Consider the following 18,078-nt stretch of genomic DNA (forward strand, 5'->3'; position numbering starts at 1 on the left):
GCCATTATACTTAAAAGAACAAAACCATTTGTCATGTATTTTCCCACATATTACACACTCACACACACACACACACACACACACTAAGAGAACTCCACTTAACTATCTTAAACATATCAACCTTAAAGCCACTATAATAAATATTGGATCAAATTACTATGTGTAATGTGTAATGTGTAGGCTAACAGGCTAACACATTAGCCATATCAACTTTTTAAGGTGATAATATGTCATTGTTGTGTTTACAGCTTGTTGTGCTGCTCCCAAGTGGCAAAAAAATCATTAATCCAGGTTCAATTTATGTGACAGAAATGTTAGTATGTTGATATCTTTACCCTTGGTGAGTTCAGGAGATTTAGTGTTTCATGCACCGTGTTGACTTTATGATGAACTGGTCCAAAGATTTTCCCATAACGATCTTTAATCAGTTCTATTTTTAAAACAATTTAAACTACACTCTTTAAATTTCACTCAGTAATCTGCTTCTAAAGTGGCACACCTGTTCAGCTCAGTATTGTGACTCATATGTGAACTTCCACCAGTCCTCGTCATTCAGGCTAGTCATCGCTGTCATCTTCCTCATCTGGGTCATGACTTTCGCCGCTGTCCTCTGTGATGTAGCTGTCAGGGCTTTCCTGGTCGTCAGCGGACTCGTCATCATCCTCGGTGTTCACCCTCCCTGACAGGACATCCTCTATCCAGTCCTCCAGCTCCTCCGCTGTGGGCAGGTCCTCATCATTGGACATGTCCAGCCACACACTGTCCGCCTGGAGCACAGAGAAAAAAGGTCTGGGAAGTCTGAAGTCTTCGCTTTGATGTACTTTTGAGAATTTAATTGTCACTTACATCTGTGACGTTGACCACACCAATCTGAGGTCTGAACAGGTCCAACTTGAAGGTTTTTTCCCAGTAAGTTGTCAGCTGGAGGGATCAGAAAATGAACTTATTTAACAAAGAACTATTTTACATTTGAAAGGAATACAATTCTTGTTAAAATACAATTGCATACAGAACTCAAACCACTTTTGAGAAAGATTTTTGATACTCTTGTTAGAAATGTTTATCTAATGATGAAGCAGAACCAGAGGGAAGTCATCTGGGTCGATCCAGACGATGCTGAGCTCTGGGTTGTTGGTGTTGTCTCTGGCTACGTCCTTCAGGATCTCCAGGAACTCATAGCCATCTGCGAAAGAAAGCACAGAGGTACCTGAGCCCACCTTCAGATACTAAACAAAATAAGAATGGAAACAGCTGCTAAATTAAAAAAGAAAAGTATTAGAGTTGGCACAGACCTGGATCTTCCTCTTCAGCAAATGCAACAATATGTATTCCATCCATGTCGTCCTCCTAGAAAATGGAAAATAGTTTACAATAGTAGACCTGATCTGATTCACAAAACAGACTGATTAAAATCAGTTCTAATACATATCAAGATCTAAATCATATGAAAATAGCTCTATAAAAAAACATTTATGCAAATTAGTTCAGGGAGCCTCCTCCCTCTGCTCTGGTAAGACAGAACAGCCACTCACCCATGTCTCAAACATATTCTCTGCCCGGAGCTTCCTCAAAGTAGCCCTGTAAAGATTATATTTTCTTAAAATCAAAAATACTTAACCTTGTTTTAACAGTTCTGATATAACCCCTAAAAGATATAAATCAAATCTGCCTTCTGTGTTGGGTGACAAAGTCAACAATGTCCATCTCTGACAGAGGTCTGCCAGGCAGGATAGCGGGCTCCTCCATGAACGGCTCGTAGAAATTCACTTCGTTCATCTTGAGGGAGAGATGTTTGGCTACCTAAAACACACAACGCACCAGGATTTCATTATGTGTACATAATTGAAGAAATAATCAGGTCTTGTGTTTAATAAGCGGATGAAACTCATTAAACAAACAGAAAACCTGAAGGATTTAATTTAAAAAATCATTTTCTATTTATGCATTTAACATTTAAAAAAAAGTTAAGCTCTGATTATTCACATGATGCTTCACTCTTCTGTGTTCAAACAACATTTTGGCAAATATGCTTTCTTGCAGAGAGTTACATGAAAAGAGCAATACAACACTCATATCTGTCTGTAAAATATGAAGCTACAGCCAGCAGCCAGTTAGTTTAGCTTAGCTAAGACTGGAAACTCGGAAAGAACTAGCTTGCTTCCAAAGGTAACAAAATCTGCCGACTAGTTCCACTAAACGTTCACTAATTACCACACTACAGTGACAGCAAGAATCCAGGAAGTAACTGCTCCCGGCCAAGAATTGGCCCAACACATAACCCCCCATAAAACCCCAATTGTCATTTTTACACTTTGGTTTTGTTCGGATTAAACAAACGAGATGTAAAATGTTCATTAGTGAGTTTTAGAAGTGCTGTTTTGCAGATTTTAGAACTAGGCTATCTGTTTCCGCATGTTTTACAGTCTTTGTGTGAAGCTAAGCTAACCAGCTGCTGGCTGTAGCTTTATATTTAGCATACACACATGACAGTAATATTAATCTTCTCATTCAAAGCTCAGCAAGAAAGCAAAAAAAGCAAATTTCCCAAAATGTCAAACTATTCCTTTGAAGAGTGTATTAATGAGCATTGTGTATGTGAGAGGAATCAAAAGTGGGTTTTGCAGCAATACATGCATGATGATTCTTAGAAGTAGATTCTATTTTGTACATCAAAACTTACAGATTTATCAAATGTAGCAAAGAATTTGATGTAAGGTTGAAAACGCTCCGAGGCCTCCTGAAAAGCTTTGAAATCTGAGAGGGAGAAAGGGACAGAGAGAGAGAGAGAGAGAGAGTGAGATTGGTGGGTAGCTGAAGAGAGAATGACAGAAACCAAAGTTTAGAAAGTAAAGAACCAGTGAAACAGATTCACATTCTGGTCATGTTCCTAGTCAAATCTGCAGTATGTGATCAGGAAGGCAAGAAGAGAAACCCACTCACTTCATTCAATTTCCTATCATGATACTACTGTCTTCAACCTTGTACCAAAGTCTCCGTTAATACAGTTTTATATGCTTGTAACATGCTCCTGGCTCTCATCCCAACAAGGTCACAACCAAGGACCAACCTATCTCTGGACAGAAATAGGCCCCATAATGAAACTTCATGGCACTGTCATATTGGATGGGATAGCATCTTCCTTGTCACACTTTTTCTCCCTTTTTTTAAAGAAACTATAATTGCAGTTTGACCTATTAGACAGAGAACTAGAAGCTATTTAAAGGCTCTCGTGAGACTAAGTGATCGTGCCACAGTCTGGAATCAGGTTTCCCTTTAGCAGCCGGTTAAGCTACATGATGATGTGGCTCCATTAGCCTCTAGATCCCATTAGTGTCTATAGGGACACAGTGAGGCGACTTCAAGAGGCAGAGGAACAGTGTAGATGTATTTTCAACCCATCACACACTCTGTCTTTCTTAATGCAAAAATAAGCACATAAATACACACATCACACTCATACACATTGGCACATGAGTTTGGTGGTAAACTAACATGAATCCTCTCCTTTGAAGAAGCCAATGAGGCGGATGTCTTCCTCCATCCTCTCGAAGGCTCGCAGCTCCATTGCGTTATTGATCATGTCTACTGGGTCCTCCAGAACCTACAGGGGGCGGTATAACACAGGTAGGTTATTTTCACTGCCAAGAAACACTGAAAAGTAGCAAAACTTAAAGCAGTAGAGGGACATATTAGGGAAAATTGATTTCATAAAGTGTGTGTCTGTTAAATATGAAGCTACAGTAACACCAAGACTGGAAACATGGGGAAACAGCTAGCTTGGCTCTGTCCAATGTTAACCAAATCTGCTTCCAGCACCTCTAAAGCTCTCTAATTAACGTGTTATAGCCTGTTTGTTTAATTCAGACTAAAGCCGAAGTATAAAAATGACACCTTGTGGTTTTATGGGGAGTTATGTGCCAGACTATTTCTTGGCTGGGAACAGTGACTTAACCAATAGGGACGTCAGGAAGTCACTACACCTGGCCAAGAAATAGCCTAGCCCCAGCAGGCTAATCATCTCCTGGCTGTAGGTTTATATTTACTGTTAAGACATGAGAGGGGGATTGATATTATCTCATCTAACCCTTGGCAAGAAAGCAAATAAGCATATTTACCAAAATGCCAAAATATTCCTTTAAATTTATCTATCTGAAAATGTCAGAATCAGATTTTCCACTCACATCCAACAGGAACTCCACCAACGTGTCTGCTGAGAGCTCTCCGTCAAACTCAATGACTCGATCGTCCTTGAAGACGTACAAGCTGCCCACTTCCTGTAGACCTAATTAGACAGCAGGAATTGTCTAGAACTTTAAGTAAGCAGCAAAAATGTTATTGCCATAATACTGAACGTACATTACTGGTAAGTGGTGTCTATAAGCAAAGTCAATGTTGTGGCACAAAAAGAAAGCTTACAAGATTTTAAGAGTGGGTTTTAAAGAAAATCCAGGGTAAAAGCAAAATCTGAACTTAGTTACATACAGCATGCATAGTAACGCAAATGATACTCTGGAAGGCTATCATGAAATGATGATAACACATTAGTCATACCCAGCTTTTTGGCTACTTTGGCGTCCTTGTGGGAGTCCACCATCCCAAAACCAATGTCTTTGTCCTCCAAGACCTGGGCTGTGAGCTGGGTGTTCACAGAGAGAAATATCAATCAGCATCAGACAAATTAATGACTGGATGTGCCAGAATGTTCTCTCGTTACATAAAGGCAAAACTGGGATGACTCTTTTTGGTCTCCTTAATGAAAGATACAAAATTCTTGCGCACCTTAACTCTTTTTCTGTAAAAACTGTGAGTTGGGCAAGAAATTTGGGAGTTGTCTCGGACTTGCCAAACTTTTATCAACCGTAGCCTATTAAATTAGTTATAGAATGTGCCTTTTATCATCTGAAGAATATTAAGTAAGATGAACCATGTCCACACAGCATCTTGGAAAATGCATCAACGCATTCATCTCAAGGTTAGACTTAATGTCACAGTCTGTTAGGCAGCTTCCAGAGCTCTAACCAAAACAAGGAAATATGAAGATATTACACCCATTCTCAGGTCTCTGCATTGGTTACCAGTAAGTCAGAGAACTGATTTTTAAAATAATGCTACTGGTCTGTACATTACTTACTGGGCTAGGACCAACTTCCCCAATGATCTAAGGCGCTTTCCAAATCATACCATGTTTAAACTATATCTTAAATCTAACCAAACCTACCAGTTCACTGTAGGATCTTCTGACTTTTCATATAGTGCCATCATTATGTCAAAATTTCAGTTTGTCCAATGCTTCCCAACATCCCAACATTGGGTTTTAAGATTGTTTTAAATGTAACAATCTCAAAATCAACATATCATTGACATACACAACAAGTGAGTTCAGTGTTTCTTAAACCTTGGCTACAGCCCTGATAATGACCATTTTATCCTTGAACAAGAGTAACTGGAATCACCTTAACTGTTAAGTGCAGACTCCATGGATCAGTTTGAGATCAAAACATACCAACACCCTCTTCTCTGCTCTGTGCATTTAGCTCAACACTCACATACTGTGTATTTGAACTGGCATCCACAGCTGCTGCTGTCTTTGATAATACATCTTTTCATTACCAAGGTGTTTGTGTGTGTGTGTACTGAGGGCCCCCTGTGGAGTTAGAGCGAAGTTGTGAGTCAGAACTGCTTGCTGTTCAGCTCACCATTCTTGAGGAAGGAAAACAGATTTAGAGATACCACTGAAGAAAAGAGACTCGGGCTCTGTTTGATTTTATGTGCTTCTACTTTCAAACATGTCAGTAATACAAAACTGTTTACTGAAAAGGTGGCTGAGAGTAGGTGAAAAGACTAACAATTTCAAGGTTTTTTATAAACGCAGATCTCTTTCTCATATATTTCTGGCTCATAATTAAGGAAAGAGATGCAAGAGTAGTTCACAGCCAGATAGTGTTAGAGAAAGAGTTTTGGGAACATGCTCTAATTAACAGAGTGACCTAGAAACAGTCCCTGGATACATGTGAACCACAAAGGAGTGAACATGATGGGATTAAAATCACTGCTTGCCAGTAAAGAGATTGTGCAGGTGAAACACGGACTCCGTCTGTCAAACTGTGACAGTATGACAGCTGTGAGGCCTTCTTCACTTCACCTTATGGTTAATCAGACAGTGTACACATCAAGGAGACAGAGAAGAATAAGGCAATTCAGTGTCTGGTTTTCCAACTTAAGGGGGATCACTGACTATACAATGACTTGTTATGACAAGTTAGAGTCAAATGAGCGTGGCGATGAGGCTGCAAGTCTAACCCGCAGGGATTTGAGCCTGACATTTTTATGTTATCAGTGACATCAAATATGTCAGGGTACTGTATGTCGTAACTGATACATCTCTCAACTGTGGGTCTCGGCTTTGATCAGTAATGACATCTTCCAAGCGGGATTCAGGGGTTTTTGTACCTGAAGAAGAAGTCAGCTGCAGTGTCACAAAAATTACTTAATAATTAAAGACTTGTAGAAATGTAGAGTAGAAACAATTAATCCATCAATGAGCTGATAATGACAGATAATGTAAATGTTAACCATTTATGCAAAGTATTGAAGAAAAACATCAAAGTTCTGATTCCAGCATTTCAAATGAGAGGATTTTCCACCTTTTTTTAATACATTGAGATTAAACATTTAATTGGTTAATTTAAAAAATGATTGATGAATTGACCCCATGAGTCTAAGCAAAATGAGCAATCATGATTGGTTGTAACCCTCTCTCTATGTATTGTTATAGCGATCAAAGCAATATGTCCATCAAAGTTTGGTTGTGTCCCATTCTACTTAATAGGGGAAGAAGCAGAAATTAAGTTGCTATGTTATTTTTGGTTGTAATGCTTTTGTAAACTATTCACGTTTTATGTTTTTTACATCGACACCAGAAAAGTTAGTAACATGGTCTTGACTGGAATAAAAACTGAGTAAAGGTGCACTTTATCACCTGCTTTATATTGGTTATGAGGCTGTTGTAAACCCATAGTTGCTGCCAGTCAAACAGATTTCACTGGTTTGTTGTTTTACTGTTCTGCAATGAGATATCATATCTGACATCTTCAGAATTCTGAAGAAAATCATTTTATAACAGACATTTTTTAGGCGAACACGTATTCTACATTATAAATCTTGAATGCAACTATTCACATCAAATATTTCTTCAACTATCCGGAAAAAAACAGACAAACAGAAATAGAAATAGATGAATGCACATAACACAAAAACACAGCTTTTGGCCTGGGGCTATAAAGGTTAATCAGTAATGAAAACAATCATTAGTTGAAGCCCTGTAGATATTCCTCTACATCTTTGGAATGTAGAAGAAGGATTATCTCATTTTACAAGTTCACTTTTTCAGATTTCTCCCTTTTCAAGGCTCAAACGTGTAACTCAAACAGAGAGAGAATATCGGCATTCATCTCTACACCTTTGGTTTTTCTTTCTCTTTCTCTCTCCTCCAACTCCCCCTCCTCTTCCCTCCTCTCTAGCCCCTCTTTCTCACCTCCAGCACCAGCTCTGTCATCTGGAACCGCTTCTGCAGACCCTTGTTGGCTGGCAGTGGTTCATGGTAGAACAGGCACAGCAGGTCGTACCTCTTCAGAGCCTTCTTGTAGTTGCGCTCGTTGATGTCGAGCACCCTGTCCTTCCCGTCAAAATTAGGGAACTCGAGACCTTCCTCAGCAGCGCAAAAGAAAACCAGGCGTAGGCAGAGGCCAGAGAGTAGAGAGAGCCAGATTTGCTTCATGGTTGTTCAGTTGTGGAGGTGTCTGCAAGCCTGAATGAAGTTTGCAAAGAAAGATCTCTAAAAGCCCAAATTCAAGAGTGTTAAAGATCATACAGAAAAGATCAGATAAAATTTACCCACAGATCTGATCTCACTCTAGGAAATATCAAATATTCTCACTAATATTTCATCATTATTCCCTCTGTCTTTGCTTCTCTCGGCTATTGCTCTTGACTGATATCTCTCCCTCTCCACCTGTCTTCTGTCTCCTCCTCTCTCCGTCATTTAGACTTACTGCCCCAAATCTCCCAGGAGAACCTTTCCTCCTCCTTTTCTCTCCTTGACGGAGAAACTCGCCTTATAGAGCACATTTAAAGGACAATCATTCATGAGGTAGTCATTCATACCCTTCAAATAGATTCAGAAATGAGAGCAGAGAAGCTTCGGGGATTTTGTCAGCCATTTAATCAGCAATGACTTTATCCATAGCAAGGATGATGAAATGAAATGGGTATTTGGTTATGAATTGAAAACTCATATATCATGCTATTAAACTAACAAATAATTGATTGAACTGAATGTGAATGAATATATAAACATGGAAATATTTTAACTTTTGAAAAAACATTTTTGTGACCTTGGCTTTGAGTGTTTGACACATTTTTATTCAAGAAAATTGTTGCATTCGTTACTTTTAATATAATTAATTGAACTCATTTTGTTATCCTGTTTTATGTTACATAGGACCATTATAAAGTGTGACTATAAATGTTTTTTCTCCATAAACAAAAAGTGTAAAACTAAAGAATAAAGTCTCTGCTCTTTGAAAGCTTCATTAAGGATTAATCACACATTTGTCTGTGACTGATGAGGTATTTATGAATGATTTAGAAATTTGGTATAGAGAATAATTATTAGGCGATACTGTGATGGGTCAGAATATGAGTAGTGTAAAGTAACAAAGTACATTTACTTAAGTACTGCACTTAAGTACAATTTTGATGTACTTGTACTTTACCTGAGTATTTCCATTTGATGCTACTTTATACTTCCACTCTCTAACAAAAAGCAGTGTGTAGTCGGGGTCACATTTCAGATGTCTATGAGTTGTTAACAGCTCCACCAAATACCAATATTTTTCCCTCTAAACTTCTCACATGCTTTCATTTCAATAAAGGTTCAAATGATCCAATATTTCACCAAAAATCAAATATTAGAGAAAAAGTCCAAAAACTGAAAACAGATTTATGTATCAGAACTCACAACCCCTCAGATTTATCTGGTGACCCTTTGAAGGGGCCCAACCCCTAGGTTGGGAACCACTGGACTAAACTAGCTAACTGTATATAAAGTAGTGTAAACTAGCTCCACCTTCAGCAGCTACAACAGTAACATGCTGCTCTAACAATAATGCTTCAGTATTAATAATCTAATGATGTCATATATAATAATATATCAGTCAGAGGGACCAAACCAATACCAGTTTAATGCTTTAACTTCATTCATTTTGCTGCTAAAACCTGTGTACTTTTATCTAGGTAGGAGCTTTCCTGCAGAACTTTTAGCTATAACAGAGTATTTTGACTTTGCTGTATTGGTAATTTTACTGAAGTACTTCTTTCACCACTGCAGAATATGAACAGTGTGTGAGGGTAAAGCCACTTTGAGCCAATCTTTGGAACATTACGGTAGCGTAACCTATGCATATTCTTGTGCGCGTTACCGTAATGACTGCATTCAGTCAAAAGTAGCAGATCACAGATCACGTGTCCAGACAAAGCTGGAGGATAGAGAGAGAAATGGAGCGGGTTTGGCTGTGGAGGTTTTTATTTCTGTTGCAAGTGTGTGATATATGTCTGGTTGCTGCATCAGGTAATATGTTTTAGTAAAATAAGATGTGTATAAATAAGATATATATATTCATTAAGATAGTTATAGTCATTACGGTTGGACGTGGCTTTGGCAACAGGTCAGCTAAAGCTAGTTAGCACTAACAAATGCTTATGCTGCTCTAGCAGTAATGTTGAGACAGTTATTTCGATAATTTGTTCACAGTCATCCATCACAGACTGGTCTTAATGCTGCATTTGTAACTTGAAGTCATGATATGCTTTTTGAATGAAAAACAAAGCTTACAAAACGCATTTATTTGTATTTTTGTGTGAGATGCAACCTGTTGCAACCTGCATTTTGGGTCCATTTTAAGGACATTTGAGGTCTTCGTAGTCTCATTGGGAATGCTGAGCCGCTCTTTCCTAACAGCGGATGAATCAGTCTCACGACCCGTCATTAAATAAGACAGGATTGATCCAATATTAATACACATACATTTTTTATGTGTTGCTGCAGGCAAACAGTGGAAGAAAATGAGAGAAAAGAGCTCTGATGCTGTTAAGGGCTACAGTCCATGCAACCCTGCCAACTGTAGCTGCCATCTAAGGTGGGTGTGATGCCGGAGTGTGTGCTTTTCTTCATATATTGTAAACCAGCGTTTTCGCAACTAACTGGACACAGTCAGCAGTGATCATGCTGCAAGAAACTGATATTTTTGAATGATTTAATACCATATTTGTAGCTTCTTTTTAAACAAACATACAAATCAGACAAATAATTAGTTACATTCCCACTTTGTAGGATTTAATCATGAAATAAATAATTTTGATCTGATCATTTTGTCATGATCTGTACTTCAGTGTCCTACAACATGACTTGCAGCCCTTTAAAGGGGGAATCTCCGAGGACGTCATGGCTTCCACAGTTCAAAGAGGGGTGGGCACCCACTACCAGATTATTGGACATAAACTGTACAGAGAACAGAACTGTATGTTTCCTGCCAGGTAAGGAGAAAAATAATTAAGAAAAAAGGACCTCAGCTATTATTTTATTTTGTGATGCCTGGAGTGTAATCCAGTTTCCTGTTTCCTTTTTCAGGTGCAGTGGGGTGGAACATTTCATACTAGAAGTGATTGACAAATTACCTGACTTGGAGATGGTGGTGAATGTCAGAGATTACCCTCAAGTCCCCAACTGGGTGCAGCCGACACTTCCTGTCTTCTCTTTCAGTAAGGTTAGACTCTAGGAATAAGTTTGACTGCACATACACTACAAATTACACATTAAAGTTTGTTTTAGAAATAACCAGTTGGTGTGTGTGTGTGTGTGTGTGTGATTTGAGTAGACTGCTGACTACCAGGACATCATGTACCCTGCATGGACGTTTTGGGAGGGCGGCCCTGCTGTGTGGCCCATATACCCCACTGGACTGGGAAGATGGGATCTGATGAGGGACGACCTTAAAAAGTAAAGTTTAGCACCCAGAAGAGCTGTTGTGTACTTTTCTGGTTAGAAATGTGAAGATTTGTTTGCGTTTCTCTGTCATTTTCATAAGTATCATCTTGTGCTGCAGCTGACAGTGAAGTATGACCTGTAGACTATAATATTCTCCTCTAATATCTCTCTGACTGTCACGTCCCTCGATCGCCTCCCATCACGAAGCGCTTTGCTTTAGAAAGATGTTTTTTTTAGCATCTAACTTCATGTCAGATCATTCCCTCTTTATTTCTGTCACAATGCAGAGCTGCTCTGACGACATGTTAGCTGGATTCATATTTTCTAATAGTTTCCTACTGTCACTCCTAAATGTATTTGTCTTCTGGTTTCTGAAAGCAAGACTTAAGTTTTTACTCATTGGGAACTTTTTGAAACTCACCCACAAACGGAACAGAACACGGAGCCTTATATGGCAGTTTTAGGTATGTGGATTATGCTTATGATCACATCTCACAAACATGCACCTCCTCATGAACAGGTGGCTTCCTCAGGCTGAAACAAGCGATTTACGACAAGTTCAGGCAGTTAAGAGAGTTTGTTGTATCCCCATGTAGGATTTTCTTATTTTCCTCTTATTGCTTTGTGCAAGAACAAATATAAGAGAAAAATAAGACAACATTCATGCATGAGGCCCATTGTCTCTGGTAACCTTTTCAGTTGTGCTGAAAGTATATGCAGTATTTTCACAGTGTCTTATTCATATACTGTGTTGTGTTAGGTCTGCAGCACAGTGGCCATGGAAGAAGAAAGAGTCTAAAGGATTCTTCAGAGGCTCCCGGTCAGTCCAGTCAATTTACTAGTTTCTGTAATTATGTGAGTTTACACAGTAATCAAAATGTTTTCATGTTTCTAATTTTATTTTCTTATCAGCTCTGAGTTTGCTAATCAGCCTTCTTCTTATCACTGCTGGTGACAAAGTGCAGCCTTAATCCACTGCATACAAACAGTCGACCCCACACTGAGGATCGTCTGAGAATTACATTTACGGGGTTCTGCCTGTCATCACACAGATTGTGTACTAAATTAGGAAGATGGAGTCGTACTGCACACCATCTGAACAACACATGTGCACATGTGGCACCGAGTAAAATTTGGCTGTAACTCAAATAATCTCAGATGTGTGTTTATAGGCACAGATGAGAGAGTCTGTTGCTTGCTTGAAAATGTTAGGATGTGACTATGTTTTGAGGTAATTGTATTTTATTATAATGTCTTTCATAACTTACATTACCTTGTTCATTTCTAATTGACATTGTGGGTGTATAATGTGCTGTTGTGTGTAGCTTTGTATTTTGTATGGTGTGTTTTGTTTTTTTTTGCTTTGTACTGTTTGTTGTTGTGTTGTTGTTTGTTTTGATTGTGGGCAACTACAGATGCAAATTAGCTTCGAGCTAACTCCAGTGCAGTGCATCTTTAATGTTTAAAACTGCACACTGTCCCAATCAATAAATCAAATCTACAAACTCCTTAATTATTTTTTTTAAGTAGATTTGCTCATTCTCTCTGTTCCTTTGATAGAACCAGTCCAGAGCGCGACCCTTTGATCCTTCTGTCCAGAGAAACCCCAGAGCTGGTGGATGCAGAGTACACAAAGAACCAGGCCTGGAAGTCTGAGAAGGTCAGTCATGAAACCACACCAGACCAGAGTCAAACATCTGCCTAATGCTAAAGGAAAAGTTCATGTTTTTGAAGCAAGTCAAGTGAATCCATATTGATTATTTACCAATCATGACACCTTTCTGTTACAGGATACACTAGGTAGACCACCAGCTAAAGAGATCCCACTGGTTGATCACTGCAAATACAAGTAAGTGTGTGTTCATTTTGAAAAGAATCAACAATAAGAGACAGCTCAACATAATAGAAACACACGATTTTTGTCATCTCACAGACATCCTCTCTACTTCTCTCTCCCTTGCAGATATTTATTCAACTTCCGCGGTGTGGCGGCCAGCTTCCGTTTCAAACATCTCTTCCTCTGTGGTTCGCTGGTGTTTCATGTGGGCGATGAATGGCAGGAGTTTTTTTACCCTCAGCTCAAGCCTTGGGTTCACTACATCCCAGTCAAGCAGGATCTCTCTGATCTCAGGTACTTCAGCTAGGCCCACATGTTCTTGTATACTTGTATCGTTGCATTCCTTGATGAAATTTTCTTAATTACATGTGGGTGAAAGTTCATATGTTGCTTCCAGCTAAGTATACAAAGATGTGCCTATAATTTTGGTGGAAAAGAATAAAATCAACTGGGGCAGAGTATGAAAAACTGACACTTCCTTTGTGTGACCTCAAATATTCATGCAATTCATGAATGTTAATTGCATATTGCAATGAAGGGTGACTCTTCAGAAAACGATTAAATGTACTCTAATACTTTTATAGGGCTGCAACTAACAATTATTTTTATAATGGTATAATCTAGGGGTTATTTTTGAATTACTCGTGCAGTCTATAAAATGTCAGAAAATAGTGAAGATAAGCCAAGATAATATCTTCAAATTACCTGTATTGTCCAACAAACAGTCCAAAATCCAAAGATATTCAGTTTAAACACAGAAAAGCAGCAAATTCTCACATTTTAAAAGGTAGAATCTGAGAACATTTGGCAGTCTTGCCTGCTAAATGACTTCAAAATTATTGTTTATTATTTTTCTTAAGACTGCCTCATTGTTTTAGCTCTGTACTTTTATAACCAATGTTGTCGGCGTCATACAACGACACCTGTGAAGGCATAGGAGCAGAAACCTGAGAAGTTTCATGTTAACATTCAAACACCTGTGTCCTTCATTTAAATTCATAGTGAAGTTCCCAAATGTGCCAGCCGCTGCTTAAATGAATGGAATCAATACTAAAGATATGGAGATGCCAGTACATGCTTTTATCTCTTCACGTCTAGACTGCTGTAATTCTCTTTTACCTGCCTTAATAAATCTTCCTTACACCTCTTACAAACCGTCCAAAATGCTGCTGTTAATACGATCCAACAGATGGTCACACATTACACCTATTTTAACCTCTCTGCACTGGCTTCCTGTTAGTTTTAGAATTCATTTTAAAATCTTGGTGCTCACTTATAGAGCCCTACATGACCAGGCTCCACAGTATATCGTGGTCTTCTCGGTGTCCCTCAGACACGTTTTAAGACTCGGGGGGGAGATTGTGCTTTCCAGTCAGCAGCACCTAAGTTTTGGAACAGTCTGTCTAAGAGTCTGAGGTCTCTGGACTCTGTGGACTCTTGTAAAAAGCAGTTAAAAACCCATCTGTTCACACAGGCGTTCAGGTAGCATGTGCTATTTTATGTTTTAACTTGTTTTTTATGATGCCTTTTTTTTTTCTCCTGTGTTTTATTTGTTGTTTAACTTTGATCTATTTATTTATTAGTTTTTTGGTGTGTGCGTGCCTATGAAGCACTTTGTGACTGGTGTCTGTTAAAGATGCTATATAAATAAATTTTCCTTACTTACTTTACTTACCAAAGGCGCTTTTTCATTAAGACACAGGTGTGTGAATGTTTTCAGGGTATAAATTCTAATATGCCTTACTCTTTATTTCCTTTATGTGTATGGTAAATGTTAATATGTTTTTACATGTTCTATATCCTCAGGGAACTACTACAGTTTGTCAAAGAGAATGACGCTATCGCACAGGAGATTGCCAGAAGGTAACAGATCCTATTTTATGATTGAATTTTAATGGAAAATTTACAGCAGCAGCCATGTACTATTGCTCTATTTAAAAAGTGAGTGTTGAAGTTACACTCTATAAATTTCCCATCTCTCTAGTTATGCACAAATGAGAAACTAAACCTGTGTCAATCTCACTCTCTGCTCCTCTCCCCTCCCTACAGGGGTCAGGAATTCATCCTCGAGCACCTGCGGATGCAGGACATTTCCTGCTACTGGGAGAGACTCCTCACTGAGTTCAGCCAACTTCTTACCTACAAACCCAAAAGAAATAACAAGTACAATCAGATTATCCACAGAGCCAGCAGGACTGAGCTGTAAGAGGGAGGACTCTGCGCGACCAGGGCAGCTGTAGTGAAGGGAAACTAATGAATGTAATTGCTTCACCACAACAAATGATTTCCTCACACGCTACATTACATGTTGTTGCTGGTGTTCCTCTTTTGTCATAATTGCAGCACATTTTTTTTTTAGCAAGTCGAATAGAATAGTTTTTACCTTTTTATTTCTATTGAGTTCAGTGTTTTAGTCTAACACGGAGGAAGGCTGATCCCTATAGGTCACATGTCCTTACAGAAGTAACTGTTACAGGGTAGTATGTAGTATTTTTCAGCCAACTTCCACTACCTGTCGTTAGCAAAGTCTTGATTGCCTTTTTGTGTTAAGTGCAAATGAACAAAACATTTCAGAGTAGTTTGAAACAAGGGTACACAGTCATAGCTGCAGTTTAATGTGTTGACTGTTACTCCTGCCATACCTTCAGGTGCCACCAGGGAGCCTATAATGCCAATTCTGAGTCATTGATCGCTTTGCGGTTCAGTGAGTTAACTTACCTCTAAAAATAATTCCTTTTGTGTCTACTGTCTGTACTCACCAGCAAATTAACATCCAAGTGAGCTGTGTTTTTTTTTTTTTTTAACTTGTTAAAGAGGCGCCCCACAGATTTTACAAGTTTAGTTTACTCATCATTGCTTAGACTACTTTTTTTTTTTTTTAAGTCCAGATGAAACAGCATTTTGAGAGTATCTAACTTCCGTATCATGACGTACGTCTGAGTGAAACAGGATAGACAGGCAGAACATAACATCATAAAAAGTGGGCGCGTCATAATGAATCTTAGCTCCATGCCACGAAAAGTTGAAGATTGATTGATGGATAGATGTCATGATATTATTGGTTGGTTCAAGCCTACATAAGCACACGTCGAAAACAGACATAAGTTTTAATTACAAAAAAAAAAAGTTAAGTTGAATTATGGGAAGTGTAGGATCTAGGTGTTTTTGGAGTTTGACTCATACTAGGGACTAAAAGTCAGGATATTTTGGACTCTGCTGTTTCGATTTTGACCATTATTTTTTTGATCTTTCTCTCATGAGTCCCCCAACTTTATGGTAGTGACATACTTAATTGCTGGAGTACCCCTTTAACATGCACAGTAGGGACTTGCATCTTTTACATGAACATCAACTTGGTTATATGTAGTAACTTATAAGGACTGAGTGGAAGAAGTTCAGTGCCTTGCTGAAGTAAATTATGACAGGCTGTTACTGCATATTAGTCAGGCAGTTTCTTGCTACCTGCAGACCTCTTCACTAAAACCCAATATTGTGTCATATTGTGTGGAGCACCTGTAACTCTAATTTTGATTACTTGAATAGTAGCACAGCACAGTGTGATGTGAACTGTCAACAGCTACTCAAATATCCATGAAGAATGTACCAAGAATAATACTAGTTATGGATGCCATGCCGTTACACATTTACTGTAGTGTATTGTTTTGAAATAATTTCCTGAAAACGGAAACATGATCATAAGCACCACATGTAATGCTTATTTGCAATAACTTTGTATGTAGAATGATATTGAAATTATTCTCCCTAGCCAATAATGATACTTTTAGCCATTGTTGCATCACTAACATTGAATATTATAGGCTAGTAGAAGTAATCAGCTGTGTCACTCTTCCTGCTGAGCATCTCTGGCTGGAAATGAACTGATTTCATTTCAAGTTCATTGAATTTTATCTTCCTCCTGCAAAGGACATCAGCTTTGTTACACTGCCCTCTACTGGACAACTGAAGAAACTACAGCAGACCTTTACCTTTTAAGTTTCATTGCAAAAGATAGACTGTGATTGACATGTGTATTGTAAACAGTGCAACAAAGGTGTCTGCATTTGGATGCATTCAGCCATACATTTACTTGCAGTCAACATTTCATTCCACACAAAGTGCCAACCTAAAGCAATAAAAGAGTATTATTTAGTTTTTATGTAGTTTCATGTAGTTTAAAATAAACACTCATGTCAGTTGATTTAACCTTTTGTCTTGTTAAAAGTGGATGGATAATGCATGATTGATACAGCATGATGTTGAATATGTTGTAGTATTCACATTGTGCTGTGAACCAGCAGATTCTCACTGATGCAAGGTTGTGTTATGTTTCATTGTTCAGAGCTGTGGTAAAGATGGTCCATTAGTATGTTGATTTGACCAAAAAGCTGTGATCATACACCTGGTCAAAGTGTGACATTCAGGTTTTTGTCACAGTCTGTGTAGCAATTTTTTATGCCAATAAAATGTTTGGTTCTTAAGACATTGTTGAGCTGAGTTTTTCTTTGTTCACGTCTGTGTCAATGTTTTCTACATGTGCTCACGCATGTTCAGTTTTGCAGTTAGCACTAGTTGCATGGGTAGGAATGATCTGTACTTACTGTTAAAAGATAAGATAACCTTTATTGATCCATGGGGGAAAGTCCGGTGTTACGCAGAATGAGAATACAGGGGGTTACATGTGCATGAGGAAAGTAAACAAATTTAAAAAAAAAAAAAAAAAAAAAAAAAAAACAGGAATAAAAAGTCATTATGGGTAAGTACACGACCACAGCAGAACAATACTATAATATATATTATACTACAACTATATAACCTGAATTTCTGTGCATGAGGCATTGCACTGCAAAGCCAATGAACTAAAGGAACACTGTTGAATGGAAAGAAAAACTGTGCAACTAAAATAAATAATAGTGCAGAAGGCAGTGTAGTGCAAAACTGATGGAGAGCCAAGAACAGTTCCAGTGCAATTGGTGGTGTGAAGTGCAAAAAGGTGGGTAATAGTAGTAGAAGTAACAGTAAAAGCTAAATACTGAAGGGCTATGGTTAATACTGAATTACTATTCGTTTTAGAAATTAGAAAAAAGTATTAGTTCAATTCTGTTTCTAGTAATGCTCTTACCTATATTATCTAAACTGGTGCACATGCAGCGTAATACTTAGTCCTCCACCATCGGGCGGCGCTGTTTTCCAGTTTGAT

General features: G+C 38.4%; 2 protein-coding genes across 2 annotated transcripts; one reads left to right on the top strand and one right to left on the bottom strand.

Annotated features, from left to right (window-relative positions):
• Positions 1 to 468: 468 nt before the first annotated feature.
• On the bottom strand, positions 469 to 7,803 carry LOC121892183 (calsequestrin-2-like). The gene is made up of 11 exons (XM_042405071.1): positions 7,535 to 7,803; positions 4,552 to 4,636; positions 4,182 to 4,282; positions 3,493 to 3,601; positions 2,681 to 2,754; positions 1,670 to 1,800; positions 1,533 to 1,578; positions 1,293 to 1,347; positions 1,083 to 1,183; positions 847 to 921; positions 469 to 767 (listed from the first exon to the last, which is right to left on the bottom strand). Exons 1-11 carry the CDS (start codon positions 7,775 to 7,777, stop codon positions 558 to 560), a joined length of 1,230 nt encoding a protein of 409 aa, XP_042261005.1. The 5' UTR covers positions 7,778 to 7,803; the 3' UTR covers positions 469 to 557.
• Positions 7,804 to 9,505: 1,702 nt separating this feature from the next.
• Positions 9,506 to 17,359, top strand: poglut1 (protein O-glucosyltransferase 1). Its single transcript, XM_042405391.1, has 11 exons — positions 9,506 to 9,628; positions 10,106 to 10,196; positions 10,450 to 10,593; positions 10,688 to 10,823; positions 10,935 to 11,056; positions 11,805 to 11,864; positions 12,605 to 12,704; positions 12,835 to 12,893; positions 13,008 to 13,175; positions 14,688 to 14,744; positions 14,931 to 17,359. Exons 1-11 carry the CDS (start codon positions 9,556 to 9,558, stop codon positions 15,085 to 15,087), a joined length of 1,167 nt encoding a protein of 388 aa, XP_042261325.1. The 5' UTR covers positions 9,506 to 9,555; the 3' UTR covers positions 15,088 to 17,359.
• Positions 17,360 to 18,078: the final 719 nt, after the last annotated feature.

The sequence above is a fragment of the Thunnus maccoyii genome, chromosome 24 (genome assembly GCF_910596095.1).
Source record: "Thunnus maccoyii chromosome 24, fThuMac1.1, whole genome shotgun sequence".
Lineage (NCBI taxonomy): Eukaryota > Metazoa > Chordata > Actinopteri > Scombriformes > Scombridae > Thunnus > Thunnus maccoyii.